The sequence below is a fragment of the Erigeron canadensis genome, chromosome 4, assembly GCF_010389155.1.
Source record: "Erigeron canadensis isolate Cc75 chromosome 4, C_canadensis_v1, whole genome shotgun sequence".
Lineage (NCBI taxonomy): Eukaryota > Viridiplantae > Streptophyta > Magnoliopsida > Asterales > Asteraceae > Erigeron > Erigeron canadensis.
Window position 1 is genome coordinate 3,535,514 of NC_057764.1, and position 16,491 is coordinate 3,552,004.

At 32.2% G+C, this 16,491-nt stretch overlaps 1 protein-coding gene and 1 non-coding gene across 4 annotated transcripts; one reads left to right on the forward strand and one right to left on the reverse strand.

Annotated features, from left to right (window-relative positions):
* Window positions 1–4,419: 4,419 nt before the first annotated feature.
* On the reverse strand, window positions 4,420–4,520 carry LOC122598714. The gene has a single exon (XR_006323704.1). It is a non-coding gene; the product is annotated as a U6 spliceosomal RNA (small nuclear RNA).
* Window positions 4,521–5,048: 528 nt separating this feature from the next.
* LOC122594823 (glycine-rich domain-containing protein 2) lies at window positions 5,049–9,061 on the forward strand. 3 transcript variants are annotated; one of them, XM_043767132.1, is made up of 7 exons: window positions 5,049–5,235; window positions 5,320–5,507; window positions 5,746–5,863; window positions 6,120–6,506; window positions 7,111–7,892; window positions 7,976–8,100; window positions 8,276–8,363. In XM_043767132.1, exons 2-7 carry the CDS (start codon window positions 5,332–5,334, stop codon window positions 8,308–8,310), a joined length of 1,623 nt encoding a protein of 540 aa, XP_043623067.1. In that variant the 5' UTR covers window positions 5,049–5,235; window positions 5,320–5,331; the 3' UTR covers window positions 8,311–8,363. The 3 variants fall into 3 exon arrangements, with proteins under 3 accessions (XP_043623067.1, XP_043623068.1, XP_043623066.1); XM_043767133.1 differs by having other exon boundaries at window positions 5,051–5,235; window positions 8,311–8,409; XM_043767131.1 differs by having other exon boundaries at window positions 5,145–5,235; window positions 8,316–9,061.
* The last annotated feature ends 7,430 nt before the right edge of the window (window positions 9,062–16,491 follow it).

Sequence of the window (16,491 nt, forward strand, 5' to 3'; positions counted from 1 at the left end):
AAATAGTATATATAAAAAGAAAAAACCGGTTTAAATTGGGTCTAGGTGAATAGGTCAACCTCGTTTAATCGGAAATCCCTTTAGGTCTTCAAATAGAATTCGCAACCGGAAACCCGTTTCGATCTCTGATTGGTTAATTCTGCAATTGTGTTTATCATTATGGTGTGTATTTCCCTTCGAAATCAATCACCAAGACTAATATTTTCAAAATAGAATAAATAACATAACATCCCAGACACGACAAAATATTGTACACGGTAACAAAATCCTAAACTAATTGATTGAGCTTAGTGACACGTAATCCCTGAAGTGAATATGAATATATTGACAAGGATAATGATAAATATGACAAATAATGTGTCTAAAGGTATGTCTAATACATTCAAGTTTTGACATATAGATTTCACGTCTTCTCTTTCATAATCTTTACCATTGAATTTACCATGCATCAATCCCTTCTTATTAGACACTAGTCTTAATACCCGTACGATGTACGGTAGCTATATAGATTGTGTCATAAAAAATTTGGAATATGCCTCATACATGATTGTGAGTAAGGTAAATCGATGATCGAAGCTAAATTATAATAAACAGTAATGATAATGTAATATAATATATGTTTAGTTAAAGTTTTGTATTTACCTTAAACTTTTAGAATCACATCAAAATCGAAACTTGTAAACATAGTGGAGGACGGCAAATAGCTTTGTGATTTCGGATCGTAAACTCGAAATTTTGAAGTCTCCATGTTAATAACTTATTATAAGTATAAGTAATAGGAGTTGAAGAATTGAGAAAGAAAAAAGAGACAATTTATTAATGAGAAAACGATCAATTAAATAAGGTTATAATGTCTTTTGTATTATTAAGCGTGAAGTTTAATTTTAAATCAAATAAGGAAATTGAATCTATATACAATTAAAAAAAACTAATTTAATAAAATAAACAAATTAAAAGGACACATGTCGATCAAGGATTATGCCACATGTCGTTTCAAGAACATCTTAATCATATTTTAATTTATTGATAGATTAAATTGACTTATAATAGATTCGATACATGTCATTTAAATAATACAATAAGTGTCGATTAATAAAAACTTTAATTCTATCTTAATATATTGGTTGATTACTAATAATATTACTATTATTATTATTAGTTATATCAACTTAATGGGATGAAACTTTATATGATAATTATATAAAAGAGAATTAATCTCATACTAAAATACCTTATGCTTATAATGTGTATATGTAAGCTTAACTATCACAATGTTAAAGTTTTTTGTTGAAATCGAATTACATCACAATAATTGATATGATGACAATGGATAAAGTGTGTTCAAAAATCAAAAATATACCTTTATGAATTGATAAACATGTGTAAGCTAAAACAAATATTCATATTATAAATATTATTAAAGATAGTTCACAAAAATACATCCAATAAACAATAGAAATTGCAAGATTTTGAATATATAATAGAAAGAAAAAAAATATATATAAAAAAAAAAAATCAAAGCTGGCTATTTTTATGCTTTTGCTCGAATTAAAGTAACCAAAAAATATCACTTGACCAAAAAGAATTGTAGTATATATTTTTTGTTTTAGTTTCTTTGTAAACTTAAGAATAGGTTTTTATGCTTTTTGTCGGCTTAGAACAAAAAACAAACATAATGAGGATATAAATATTAAGGTGTTCGGATATACAATGGATTTGGAAACTAAATAAATAATAAATAAATTCATCATTAAAAAAGAGGATAGAATACGAATTTAACATTGTTTTAATTTAATTTGAACTTATAATATATTTTCATAAAGGACACTTGTCGTCATAAGACATCTACAATCCAGTTTTAGTTTATTGATAGATATTTTTAAGTTTTAAGCTTATATTTTAGTCACATTAATCATTTTGTTATTGACAAACATATAAGTTCTTAGTTTGTGCCAATCAATCGTCACAGTTGAAAAAGACACCATGTCTATATCATTCCTTAAGTTTATGACTAGTTAATGAAGTTCTAAGTAATCATAATGGCGATAATAACATAAGTAATATTCATTATCAATTATAACATGAATTAGTAATACTAAGTAGCTAAATGAAATTTATAATAAATAAACCTTATCATGATAGGTTGTGAATTCTACTCATCATATGTAGAGTTTTGGAGAATTTATAATATATGTATACATTATTCGTAAGAGACTCGTCAACTTGTAGGTTTATGATAAAATGGTTATGTGATGTAGTGACCTATTCGGATGGCTATAATATAAGATCCTTCATTTTTCGGACTATGTCTTGTATCGTGTGACCTGTTGTAACATTACCTGGTCATCACTCTTATTGACCTTCGTTGACTTGTACAAATGGATGCTGACTCTAATATTATTAATATAAAAAGTTCCCTAAAAGCCTAAATATCTGATTTGTCGCTGGAATTTGTTGTTGTTGTCAGATTTGTCACCAAAATCCTTTTTAACGAACAAACAAACAACCAAAAGGAATAACGATGGGTAGATATATAGATTATAGGTTCAAAAAAGAAGCCTCATACATATATATAATATATATATATTGTGTACTATAAATGTAAATTAGAATGGCTGAAGAAATAAATTTAAACCTCATTTTACTAGATATATTTCCAAGAAGAGCAGGCTCTTCAGCTTTATCGTTATCTGTATCGTTGAAAACAATAAACGATGATTTTGCTTCCAATTCGAGTGTTACGGGCTTCAGATTGCTTGTTGCCGCAGCTTGCATTACCATACGACCAGTTTTTGTGGATCCGGTAAAGGTAACATGGATTTTAAATGAAAGTACATGATACAAGACATAGCCCGAAAAATGAAGGTTATTACATCACATAATCACCCGCGTTGGTTACCACATTACATAACCATTTTATTTGGTTACATTTATGACCTTAAATAAAAGTAAGCGTGGCATTACACATGACATAACCGGTTACTTTTTGTAAGTTACCCGAGCATACACAACATAGCCCAGAAAATGAAGGTTTCTTATATTATATAGTCATCAGAGTATGTCACTACATCATATAATCATTTTGTCATAAGTGGGTATATTCATATATCATTTTTTTTATAGACTAAAGAAACAAACCAACAGATGTATAAAGTCATTTCGACTATAATGTTTTAGTGCAACATCTAAATTTAGATTATTTAATACGAGATTAATGGGTGTATTAGGTTTAAAGATTTTAAAATGAAAGAATAAACCGATAATGTTGTTTAGTTTGTTAAGATTGAAATCAAATATATATATATATGAATGAAACTCATAAAATGCATGTTTTTTCAAATTCTCATACTTTCCATTATAACTCAATAGTTGAACACTAGCTTTATATGCTGGAGCTCTCGAATTCTAAACATGAGAATAACATTTCTAGGAATTTCACAAATAAAGTGCTTGAGTGAAGCAAGTTTGAGTCTTGTAGTGGGGACAGGGTTTTATCCTAATTAAATGTCGTGCCTTCGGGCGGTTTAATTGAGAGTTTCTCCTCCTACTAGGTATTGAGGGTGAGGGGACTCTCTAGCACGAACCCGGTTAAGACAACGTAAGTTAGATATCCTGTTGCGAGCAAATGATCCACACCTTAAAAAAAAATCATTCATCTTCCTTGGGTTTATGGGTTTGCGTGCATCGAGGTAAACAAACAAACATATATATATATATACACACACACACATATACATACACATACCTCTCTTCGTAGAAGAATTAGTCACTAGCTGTCACTTTCTAGGAGCAACCTGAGTTTGAATCTTGCCAGAGGCAGAATTGAATTTAAGTGGTTGATTTAGCTTGAAAGTTGACACTATCCCTGCTGGGGATTACGTGGGTACCAATTCGGTACATGAGATCAAGCGACTCCTATCAATCTACCGTTTTTTTTGTACCAGTATATTTTTTCGACAACCCTTTCAATCTTCTCCATTTTTTACAGCCACTTTTGTGTGTCCACATCCATAAGGGTTTATGGGTTTTGATGACTGTCATCATCATCATCATCGTCGGAAGTGGCTAAACTTCGGAATGCCACCATCTTCCTTTTTTCCTGTTTTTCGGCAAGTTTTCCGGCGATTTTTTTTATTCCCATTTCTCTGAAAGTTTTCCGATGATGATGATGAAGAAGAAGAAGTTGGTATTTATAAGATTTATTTAAAGATCGGTATAGATATAGAATAGATAGATAGATATAGGTATGTGTATAGATATAAGAGAGATAGATATATATGTGTAGATATAGAAGAGATATAGAACAGATCAACACTTTTTTTTCATCTACACCTTATAGTTTTTATACATAAGAAGAAGAAAAAGGATGGTCAAGAAGAAGAAAAGGGTGGTGGGTGGGAAGAAGAAGAAGGGGTGGGTAGAGAGATGATATTTATGCATGTCATCCTTGAGCAGCGGCCATATTAATTTTCTCTGTATCGTTTCAATTTTATCGGATTTCTCTGAAAGGATAAGGAGAAATAATATTTAATATATTATTATTATTTTATTAATGGAACTAATTTTGTATCAATTACACCCTTATTTTTAGCTTAAAATTAGTAAAAAAAAATGGCATATTTTGGCTATGCCATATGACAAATTATGATTGGCTCAAAATTGGTCAATTTGACACATTATGGATCTGCACCCTCTTATTTTCTAAAAAAAAACCAATAATTGTGTAGAAGTTTAATTAATTGGTCTAAGGACTGCCAATCATATACCTTTCTTTTTCCGTCAACATCATCAAATATAATGTAACTTACAACACAATACACTGCAAGTCTACAATACATACGTACAATTATTTAAAAAAGCATACCAGAATTATTGTAACTTCTCGAGTGCACTTTCTTATTAAAAAAAAAGTTAGCAGTTGTGTAATCCTTGTATGCCACGAGTCACATGTCCACTTATATATCTTTGTCTTTCAACTCACATTTAACAAAACATCCCCCACATGCTTTACTTGCATCACTACTCACATTCTTTACCAACTAATAATACTTCCTAACTTTTTCTATAACTTTAAAAATTATTTTATTACTCTATATCATTTTCTTGATTCTTATATACAACCATTTTATTTAAATTTTTTTTTTTTTTTTGCCAAAGTTGGTACAAAAAATTGTAGGTGGTGAAGATCGATACCGAGTTAGAGAGACGTCGAGACGACAACTAGCCAGATACCACGTAAGAATATGTCATGATTATTATAGTAGTATTGATATGATAAATTATTTATGCTAATCTGACATTTGTTTGTGTATACTGCAGAAGATCATATATATGTCTTGTTCAGAGCAGCAACCAGTGAGAAGCCTGAGTGAGGGGTCCTCTGATGAGCTGATGCGGCTGAGCATAGATGTTGTGGCGGCTGCAGGACAAAACATTGGTTTCTTGAGAAATGTTGCAGAATCACATTGGCTTCACCATACACATGTCCTTGTTGAAGCTATTCGTAGGTTGGTAGTTATTTAATACCACATGTTAATTAACACACATACTTAGTATATAAATAAATCGTGCCTAATATAGACAGTTTTATCCTTACCCAAAAGTTGAGAGGTTGCTTCCAAAAGGACCTCCGGCCTGAAAGGGGTGTTGGTGTTGACCGTCTCTAGAGGCAAGGGGTTTTATCCAACCCAATTTGTTTAATAGGTATGTGAGTTTCTTTTAAATACAAATTTGATTAAACTGTAGGTATGATGAACTATGGATGCCCTTGATGTCTGATCTTACTGCAGAATCCGGGAAGTCACCCATGATTCTTCCTCCTATAGATATCGAATGGGTTTGGTTCTGTCACACCTTAAATCCGGTATGTTTGACTTTTTTTCTGATCAATAATTGACTTGATTATGTAATCAGAACTCCAATTAATCTCTGGTTTAGTACAAGGATGATGTTAGCTTAATGGGTTTTATTTCTTTCAACAGAATGTATGCTATATCTCATAATAATTAGCAAGTTACAACCAATAGTTTGACCTCGAAAGTCAAACAAGTCCTAGTTCTGTTAGTTGAAAAATGGGGGACTTTTTATCAAATGAAGATAATGGTACTCATGTGTTTCAGGCAGCTTATAGGCAGTATTGTAACTCAAGATTCTTGAAACTTATTGGAAAGCCAGCTATTTTTAACCAAGAAAACAAAGAGTATGCTATGGATAGATGTAAAGAGATTTGGATTGCGAAATACCCAACTGAGTCTTTTGACAATGAATCTGATTCGGGTGATGTTCATGACGTAAAGATTCTTGAACTTGAATATCTCTTAGAAGAAGTATCAAAGCAAAGATCTCTCTTCACCATATTCTCCAAACCTTACATGCTAGAGCTCGTGTACTTGATCGCTGCCAAAAACCGATACAAGGGATTTCTTTTTATGCTGCAAAGATTTGCTAATAGCTGTGCAGCATTTGTACCTACATTGGATATACTATTATTGTGGATTACTCATAAGGTATCCAAACACATCTTGATTTTAGCATGTTAAATGTGCTCTTGGCTTGGGATTGCAATTGGATAGAGATTATCTAATTATTAGGTTTTCAAGTGGGATACCAACTGATGGTCTTTGTGTATAGTGAACTGATTCTTTTTCAAATTATTTGGGAGTTAAATACTCAGTCTTGTTTTAATCAGATTAGCAACATAAGTGATTTCGAGTATCTAATCATTTAAGAGTCATTTTAAATGTAACTCCTTCAATAAACATGTCTAATAAGTAGATTAAGACACATGTCAATATTAAATTGTCATAGTACCCAAAGACGGCTGAACGTTGCTCGTGACTGGTACTTGGAGAGTTGGAGAAGGGTTAGTCAGGTCCAAAGGACCACGGGGTTAGTGTTTTCCTGCCTAGCCCTTTGCTAATAAACATATCATTACTTTAAACAATAATAATCATAATACGGAAAAAATGTCCAAACACTAGCTCCTGCAACCATTTCGTTTCAGATGATTTGATCCTAGTTATTTCATATCACATAATCCTGGTCAAAACATATTGCCAAACTCCCCTTGATCTGTAAAACTGACCCAATTTGTGTGGTTATATGAACCAGAGCTATCCAACAGCGTATGCTCTCGATGTGAAGGAAATGGAAGTAAATATGGAGAAAGTAATCCAGTCTGATGAACCAGTAAAAGAAGAAGATTTGGAAAAGATGAAGAAGCTTTGGGAGAAAGTGTTTGATCAGCCATATGAGAAAGCCGGCTGTCCAATAATTTGTAATTCTGATGGTGTAAAACCAATGATTCCTTGGGAAATTACTGATACCGATGTTAATGTAAAGTACCGCCCATTGCTGCCAAGGTTTCTACTCGAAGTCAAGGCATTGGTAAAGCAAACCCCGATAATGAAGACCCTGCAAACGGATGTTTCCAAAGAGTTTTTACGTTTCCAGTTGCTTCGATGTCATCGAGAGCTTAAAATGAACAACCCCTTATCAAGCTTTAAGGATTCATGGAAGAAAGTAGTGCATCTTTACTGTGAATTTGGGACTAAAGGAATGGTGGTGGAATTAAGACGAAAAGGGGGAGTTTGTATTAAAGGAAGTAAAGTTGTTGAATCCAAAACATTTATGTGGAATGAGTTGCTTCGAGCACCATCTATTACTTTAGAGGGAGTGGTTGGCCAAAGATTGAGGGTGTTTGTTTCGATCACACCACCTGCACAAGCACCATATTTGTTAAAATCAGTGCCGGACCGAGTGACTGATGATTCGGGAGCCATGGTGTCTGAGTTGATCCTTAAAATGAACCAATATCGACCTCAAGAAGGACGGTGGTTGTCTCGTACAGTTCTTGATCATGCTGGAAGAGAGTGTTTTGTTATTCGAATGAGGTTACATTTCTTTAAGATTGTTTTAACAGGTTTGAAGTCAAAATTCCAGATCAGTAATGTCATTATTTTTGTTGTGATGGCAGAGTGGGAGGAGGCATTTGGAGAAGAGGTACCAACAAACCGACCATTGTAAAATGGGAGGATCGATGTTTGGAAATACGTGAGGGGTCGTGGTCTTATGTTGTTGGTTCCATTGGCAAAGCACCCGGTACGTTTCTTCTTTGAGTAATGATATATCCTGTGTTCCTAAAACTCATTCTAACGCATATATTAATAAAGAGTTAGCTGTAGGAAGAAGTTTAGGGGAATATATATATATATATATAATTACTCTTCTGCATGATTTTTTTTTTATTTTGATCTTTTGATTCTTTTATTCCCAGTCATTAATGGTATCGGATTCCTGAATGTGATCTAGTACAGAGAAAGTGATAGGAACCGCAACACCAAAAAGACCATCCCAAGAGTGGCAAGCTTCATGGAGCTTTTCAACCGGACACGAACTTTGCATATCAACCAGCATGAATTTCAAAATCAAAACCAGTACTTCCACCGACTCACAGATTCAGTTGCTAAAAGGCCGACAACTGCAGTACAAAAATGAAGGAAAGGAAGAAGATGAAGAAGGGTTTGTGACCATTGTACGGTTCACTGAGGAAAACCCGGGAGGGAGAGCAACAGGTCTTATAAACTGGAAGCTGTCAGCAGTAGAATTCTTACCAGAAGAAGATGCAGTTTTTGTGTTGCTTCTTAGCACAGCTATACTGAGAAGTGTTACAGAAATGAGAAAGGAAGACGTGGGGAGTTTGTTGATTCGTAGGAGACTGAAAGAAGCAAAACTAGGAACTCGTGATTGGGGGTCACTCATCGACCTCGAGCATTCACTGAAATCGGATTATGTTAAGCCGTGGTATTGGAACGCTGAGGGGGTGATGGCACGAGAAGAGGGGGATTATGTAACAAAGCGCTATTCAGCGGAGGAATGTAGTGATGAGTTATATAAGCAAGCATTGTTTGGTTGAAACATAATAAATGCATTGATTTGGCCTTTATAACTTAAACATCCATGTCGTGATTTTAATTAATTGCTTATCGTTAATATGTACGTATACTAGATATCTAATTAGTAGTCAGCAGGTATAAATCTTGCATTATATTCTGGGTCCTAATTTTGGGAGTATAGATTATTAAATTATTATGTTTACAGTTTATTTATAGAAGTTGACATATTGGATGGGTTGGGTAAGCGGGAACATATTCAGTTGAAAACTCGATGATCACTTGGATGAAAACGGTATATGCTGCTTAAACTGCTTATATTGTGTCATTACTAGCTTGCATACTAGGTTTTAATGAAAAGAATAAAGCTAAATGTAAGACACTAGCTTTGGTGCTAGCTTTTCCATCTTGTAATTTACTGGGGAAAAAAAAAACAGTGGTAAATATTTTTGAATCAGGAATAAATATTTTAACCATTTATTTTACCTGTATTTTTTGGCCAAAAAAGCAGATGATTGCAGCGGAGAGTATGAGCGGAAACAAAATCCTTGCTATCGATGGCAGACTTCCATACTTTTGAGACTGATCGGCACCGAATTACAAATTTTATATCAGGGATTCTCTGCAATATTTCCATCTGGATTTCAAATGGGATGTCGTCCGACATTTTATTTCTTCATCTATCTTCAAAGATGTTTTTTCAATGTGTATTTTTTTTGGTGGTTTAATTAACATACACGATTTGATGGTGATGAATGATATACAGTGTTAGTTATATGAATAACAGTTTGGATTCGAGGTGTGTTTGGTTAATTTGAAGAAAGAAAATGATTAATCAACCTAATTATATTTCTAAAAATCAACCTAGAATCTTAAGAATTTGACAGGTGGATTCCACTAATTCTCTTTCTTAATCTTGTCCCTTGATTTTTTTACATGTCATCATCTTACTATTAGGCATATCCTTAGGTACATTAATTAGGTTGATATTATTAATATTAAATTTTCATATATTTAAATCATAAAGCTTATAATTTTGAATATATACGGTTCTAAGTGTTATATTTTGCAGGTTGTAGTAACAATAATCATAGGTTTGTCACTGTCATTATTAGCCGGGACATATTGATGGAATTGTTTACCGCAGTCATTCCACAACACAAATAGGTTTGCAAGTAGTAGTAACAATAATCATAGTCACTGTCATTATTAGCCGGGACATATTGATGGAATTGTTTACCGCAGTCATTCCACAACACAAATAGGTTTATTTTCAATCACCTGTCCTATGATAATTAGATAAAAATTAGGATTGTTTTTATATTCTTTGATAACAAATATGACTCTTAATACGTAAAACTAATATGTAAAAAAGGAGAAAGTTATGTACATTTTTTATTAAGAGATAGTTAGAATCTTGAATGGAGTTCACATTGATTTGAATTTAGATTCAAATAACCCTCTGTTGTATATCGTGTTTTGTTCTGTGATTCTTATTGTGTTTAGGATAATAATGTTGTATATCGTCATCTGTTATTATGTTTGGGATATGTATCTAAAGATAGATTGTTGTTATATTAAATATTAAACTAAATATTAATATTTATAATTTATTAAAAATCTAATCTAATATCTGTTATAAGTCATTAGGTTTTGAAATAAGTTATTGTAGAAAATATTTCATATGTTGTAACTTTTTGGGTTTAGTGCGACGGAATGCAACTAACTATGCCCAAAAAGTTATAATGTGCACGAACTAACGTTTTTGTTTATTGTATGCATAAACTTAGCAAAAATGTTTATATCATGTAACTTTTTGTGACCGACCAATCAAAACCTTACACGTGGTCTATTAGAAAAAAAAAAATTTTGCACGTGGCAACTCATATGGGCTGCCACGTATACACATTGCATGATTTGAACTTTTTTACTAAGTTTATGCATACAATAAACAAAAATGTTAGTTTGTGCACACTATAACTTTTTGGGCATAGTTTGTTTCATTCTGACGCACTAAACCCTAACTTTTTTAATTAATTAAATGATTGTAAATTTTGAAAAAGTTGTTGGCTAAAAATAAATATAAATTAAGTATTCAAGGCAAAAAAGTGTAAATTATTGATAAAAAACAAAACAGTGTAAATTATGAGACTTTTACTACAAGTTAATATAAATACTAATATAATAATATATTTGGATAATGATTATTAGGATTTTAATTTGTAGTTAATCTAAATGATGACATAAACGATAATCAATTCGATGAAAATTGAGCGTTTTGATTGGTTAATTAGTCATTAGTTCAACTGTCTTATATTATATATAAGATAAGATGAGAGGAATGAAAATTATTTCATTTCTTATGTTTGGTTAAACTAGTTGGGACACTGGAAAATCATGATTTCTTGAGAATTGGGTTTTTATGTAAATGGATTATGTAATGAGATTAGGAGTAATTATTTTAGAACCTATATTTTGATTTTTGGAGTTTGTTTTTATTTTAAATTTCATTAATTAGGATTACATAAATTTGCATAAGTAATGTAAAAAGTAATTAAGCAATCATACTATTGTAGCTAAAATAAAATACATTTTTTTTAGATTTAGCAATCAAACACATGTAATGAAAGTTTCTATGAAGTTACAAAAAAATATATATTTTATTTAAATCTCCACCCATTTTATTTATTCTTATTTAATTTCTCTGTTCATTATATTTCTATAAATTTCACTCTACCAAACATACGTCCAAATATAAGCTATATTAGCAATACCACTACAATAACACCGAACAACCATGATGTTATTTATTATGTTTGGTGAAAAATATAAAAAAAAAGGGTATAAAAAGAAGATCGAGTGTGTAGTTTTACGTCTATAAAAATTATACTTAAATATAATGAATATATACATATATATATATATAATGTTGAGCAAGAGGAAAAAAAATAAGTTACCCTTACGTGTTAGTCACTTGTAGTGGTTAACGTCCAAAATGAACGTTATTTGGTCTGAGTGTAATTACTGAAAAGTCTTGATAACTTTAGAGATGAATCCTATAAAATCTTCATTTTAGGGTAATATTTGCAAAATTATCAATTTCACTAACATAAAAGTGAATTTTCTCGATTCAAATTAAAGATTAGTTGGGAATGAGATGTACACGAGTATCTCTTATGCTATTATTGAATTTGTGAGTTTTATTTTAATAAGAAAGAAATATGCTATTATTGAATTTGTGAGTTTTATTTTAATAAGAAAGAAATAAAATGATAAGATGAGAATAAAAATACAATCTTTCAAATAGTAAAGTTTGGGCCCCACGCTTCATGGTTTCAATCGTCTTGTTGAAACGGTTGCGTTATTTTAGTATACTTCCATCGAACCTTCAACCGTGTATACACACACACACACATTTAAGGACAACCACAATAACTACCTTTTGTGCATTGTGGGGTTTTAACTATTGTGATTACACTTTGTAATTGATAACGTGTCGCTATATATGTTAATTAAAGATTTTGGGTAACAATATACCCAAAAGAAATGCAATGTATCAAATTCCAAATAATGATTTGGGGTGTAACGTGGACAAATCGTAATTCGTCACGTAGGCAAGTTACCATTCATAAGATAAATAATGATACACGATATGCCCACAAAAAAGTTGCAGCATATTTGCTGGAAACCCAAAAGGAAAAAACTGTGCAAAAAACAATGAATAACCCGTAATTGAAAATAAGAACAAAATACGAATACGATGTGGCAAAATTATATACATAAATATAATGAACATATATATAATAAATAACTCGCCACGTAGGCAAGTTACCATTCATAAGATATGTTAGGTTGAAAATCGACCAAGTATAATTTGTTTAGAAATAGCTGAAGCTCAGATAAAATACTTATACAGAAATTCTGAAGCCTTTCAGAATTGGTTCTCTGAAGCCTCACCTCAAATCAAGATCAGCCCAAACTGAAGACATTCATTCTGAAGTCGAAGAATAAAGACTGAAGACGAGAATCATCTCAGAAGCAGAGCTCTGAGGAGATTTTATCTGATTGAAGATCTGAAGCTGCTCAGCGTAAAGTACTTACACTGATTACGAGGAAACCTTTATTGACTTTATCATGCTTTACTCGGTTAATAACATTACACCTGGGAAAGTATTTGGTTGAGTAAAAGGTTGGGAATGTATGGTGAATAGTCACATCAAACGTGACTGTTACACCATACCTTAAACAAGCATGTTAAGGATTTTTTTTTCAAATCCTTAAATGTTCGCAACCGTATTTGTACGGCCATGTCCATGTCATCATGGACTTTGCCTATAAATACAAGGTTTCTCATAACTTGCAAAATGCTTGGAACTTTGGCATTGCAACTTGTGAGATATACTCTAAGTAATTCTTACGAGTAATTCCAAGTCATTTAGATTATTTGTATTTCAAGGTTGTTTAGATATTTTCACAAGTTTGATTATCTTTGTTCCGCAACAACCTTTGTATTTTGTTTATATCAATGAATAAATCACATTGAAAAATACATCTCGACTCTTTGCCTTATACTTGATTATACATATTATTTACTTGTTTCTCGTATTTACTTTTATATTATCGATATCTGGATCGTATTCTGAACTAGTCATTATTCTAGTTCAAAATAACTTGCCAGTCGGGTTTACATCATATACTTGTTATTTCTTGTATACTTGTCTTACATCTTGTGCAGGGACTCACAATTGGTATTAGAGCCTCAAGGTTAAATTTCATAATTTTACAACCTTTTGATCTCTCAAGATGTCAGGCACCGATGAAACTAACCCTAATATTAATGTTAATCATCCACCACCACCAAACAACAACACTATACTTCCTCACAGCGTCCATCTCCATTTTCCAAACAATCCTGTCCCTAAATTCAATGGGGACAGTGACTCGTTTATAACATGAAAGGCTTGTATGTTGAAGTATATTGCTGGGGTTGAGAGACACTTGAACACCATTTTGTTAGGATGTCCCTATGTTCCCATGAATGCCTCTACTGTAGTCTTTAATGCCGATGAGACTCCTAGGCAGTCACCAAAAGAGAAGGATCATTGGACTGAAGAGGACCATAGACTGGCAGATCTTGATTCCGAGCTCCAGAATATGATTTTCTTCGCTGTTCCTAAAAGCTTAAAATCCACACTTGTTGTTCTTGAAAACTCAAAATTAATGTGGGAGGAACTAATGACTCAGTTTGAGGGTACCAAGGAAACAGTTGTCACCAGAAAAGTTGCCTTAAACAAGAAATATGAAGCTTTCTTTGCATTACCAAATGAATCTTTAACTCAAACTTACACCAGGTTTACAAATTTGGTTAATCAATTAAAAGCTTTGGGAGTTGAAAAAGATAAGGAAATCTTGTTGGAAAAGTTTTGTGACATTGTACCTTCAAAATGGGAAAACTTGATCTTGGTTTTGAGACAAGGAAAGACCTTGCACAACCACACTCTTGCCTCTTTATATGGAGCTTTTAGATATACTGAGGAAAATAAGGCTGAGAGAGTTGTGGCTGAGCAAGATGCAAGAAATCATGCTTCTACTAGTTCTGCAATGGTTCAGTATTCTGAGCCCCACAACACTGTCCTACTATCCTCTGAGAGTGACAATTCTGACTTAGTGAATAAGATGGTAGCTGAATTAATGAAAACTGGTATTACTGATTATGCAACCCACGAGTGTGATGAGGATGATAATGATGATCTTGTTGCAATGTTGGCCAAAACTTTTAATCGTTTTAAAGCAAAATCTAATAGAAATGGCAAACATTTTTCTTCAAACACCTCCATTGACAAGTCCAATCTTGATTGTTTTGAATGTGGAAAGAAAGGATATTTTATGAAGGAATGTAGATCAAATCAATCCTTCTCATCACAATCTGCCCCTAATCATTCTATCTTTCAGAAATCTGATGAGTCCTATAAGGCTAAATATAAGAAATTGAAGGCTCATATGGCACTCATGGCACAAGAAGAATCAAACAAAAACAGCTGCATGGTGGCAGATTCAGAAAAATGGGAAGATGCTAACGTGTCATCTGATGATGAAGAAGAAGTGAAGGACATGTGTTTCATGGCTCGTGAAGATCAAGGTCATTTGGTCAAATCTGATGTGGAATGTGGTCATTGGGTGGATATCGTAATGAAAAAGGTTAGTAATTTTGGATTTGAAAAGGATAAGGAACAAAAACTGGATCTTTTGGTTCTTTTAGAGGCCGATATTACATTTGTTGAAACTGTGCGTTCAGAAAGCTTAAAAACATTTGAATTAAATACTTCTGAACTGAACGCCAGTCAGGCTAGGCTAAAGGAACTAAAAGATGTTCAGTTGGCTTTAAAAAGTTATCAATCTATCGTTGCCAAATTGGAAGTAGAAAAAGAAGAACTTAAAATCATTCTTGAAAAAGAACAAATAATAATCAAATCTTAGATGAAATCACCATTTCCTGAAGCTGCCATTAAAAAAACTTTTGCAAATCAGAGGGTGGCTTATGAATCTGGTGATCTTCATCTAGCATCTGTTTTAACTGATTTAGATGCACTTCCAAAAGAAATGAGATCAGAAATTATTTTTAAAGAAATTGGCAAACCAAAGAGTTGTCAAGTAATTTAGTTTTAATGTAAATTAAGTAATTTAGTTTTAATGTTATGATGATGTCATGTATTATTTAGTGAAAAGGAAAAAAAAGAGTTGTCAAGTTAGACAAAATGATGATGTACACACAATTGTTTTTTTATTATATATAAAGATATATATAGCTTGAAGGTTATGCTAAATGTAACCCTTATGACTGTATTTAACGTGCATAAAAAGGTTTGTACCTCTCATACTAAAAGCTCATCCCTGAAAATAAATTTCCACTTGAATTAAGAATTCAATTTGGAATATATACGTCTAGAGCCAGGTGGATGCAAGCATGTTATTCTTAAAATTCTAAAAAAAAACTTCAAGTTTCAAGAAGACATCCTCGCACCATAAAAGCTAGAAAATTGTAGTTTCTTCAACTTTCCGATATTATACTTTGTAATATAATAATCAATAAAATAATAAAAGTTTGGAAGAATTATTCTAAGTGCTTTGACTCTTACATATTTTAGTTCTTGATTATAGTTTACAAGGCTTAAGACCTATTATCTATACTTCTATATTTCTATACTACTATATAAAAATTATAACTCTATGTAGAAAATTTACATAAATGGGACATGCGAATTGACCATAATACCTTTAATGAATTAAATCACCATCAACTTAATATTAAATTACACCATTAGTCTATTATATTATAAAATATCTCCACTAACCCTTTCAAATCAAATATTTTTACCTACGCCAATAGATGCCGCCACCACTGTCATTGCCGGCTCGCCGCCGCATTGCTTGGGTACCATGCTCTTAATGTTTAAGAGATATCATAAAACCTGGAGTTAATTACTGAAATGGTACCCAACGTTTGCGCCATATTACTGGTTTCATACCTTTCATTTCGAAATTACGCTGATCATACCTAACGTATGCAAATCCCCACTCGGACCATACCGGAGGTCAACGT

Bases quoted from the DNA above. Each gene is read 5' to 3' on its own strand.
- LOC122594823 (XM_043767131.1), top strand. From the start codon at position 5,332: ATGTCTTGTTCAGAGCAGCAACCAGTGAGAAGCCTGAGTGAGGGGTCC. The intron at 5,508-5,745 runs GTTGGTAGTTAT...ATTAAACTGTAG, and splicing joins CTTGTTGAAGCTATTCGTAG to GTATGATGAACTATGGATGC. The intron at 5,864-6,119 runs GTATGTTTGACT...CATGTGTTTCAG, and splicing joins TCTGTCACACCTTAAATCCG to GCAGCTTATAGGCAGTATTG.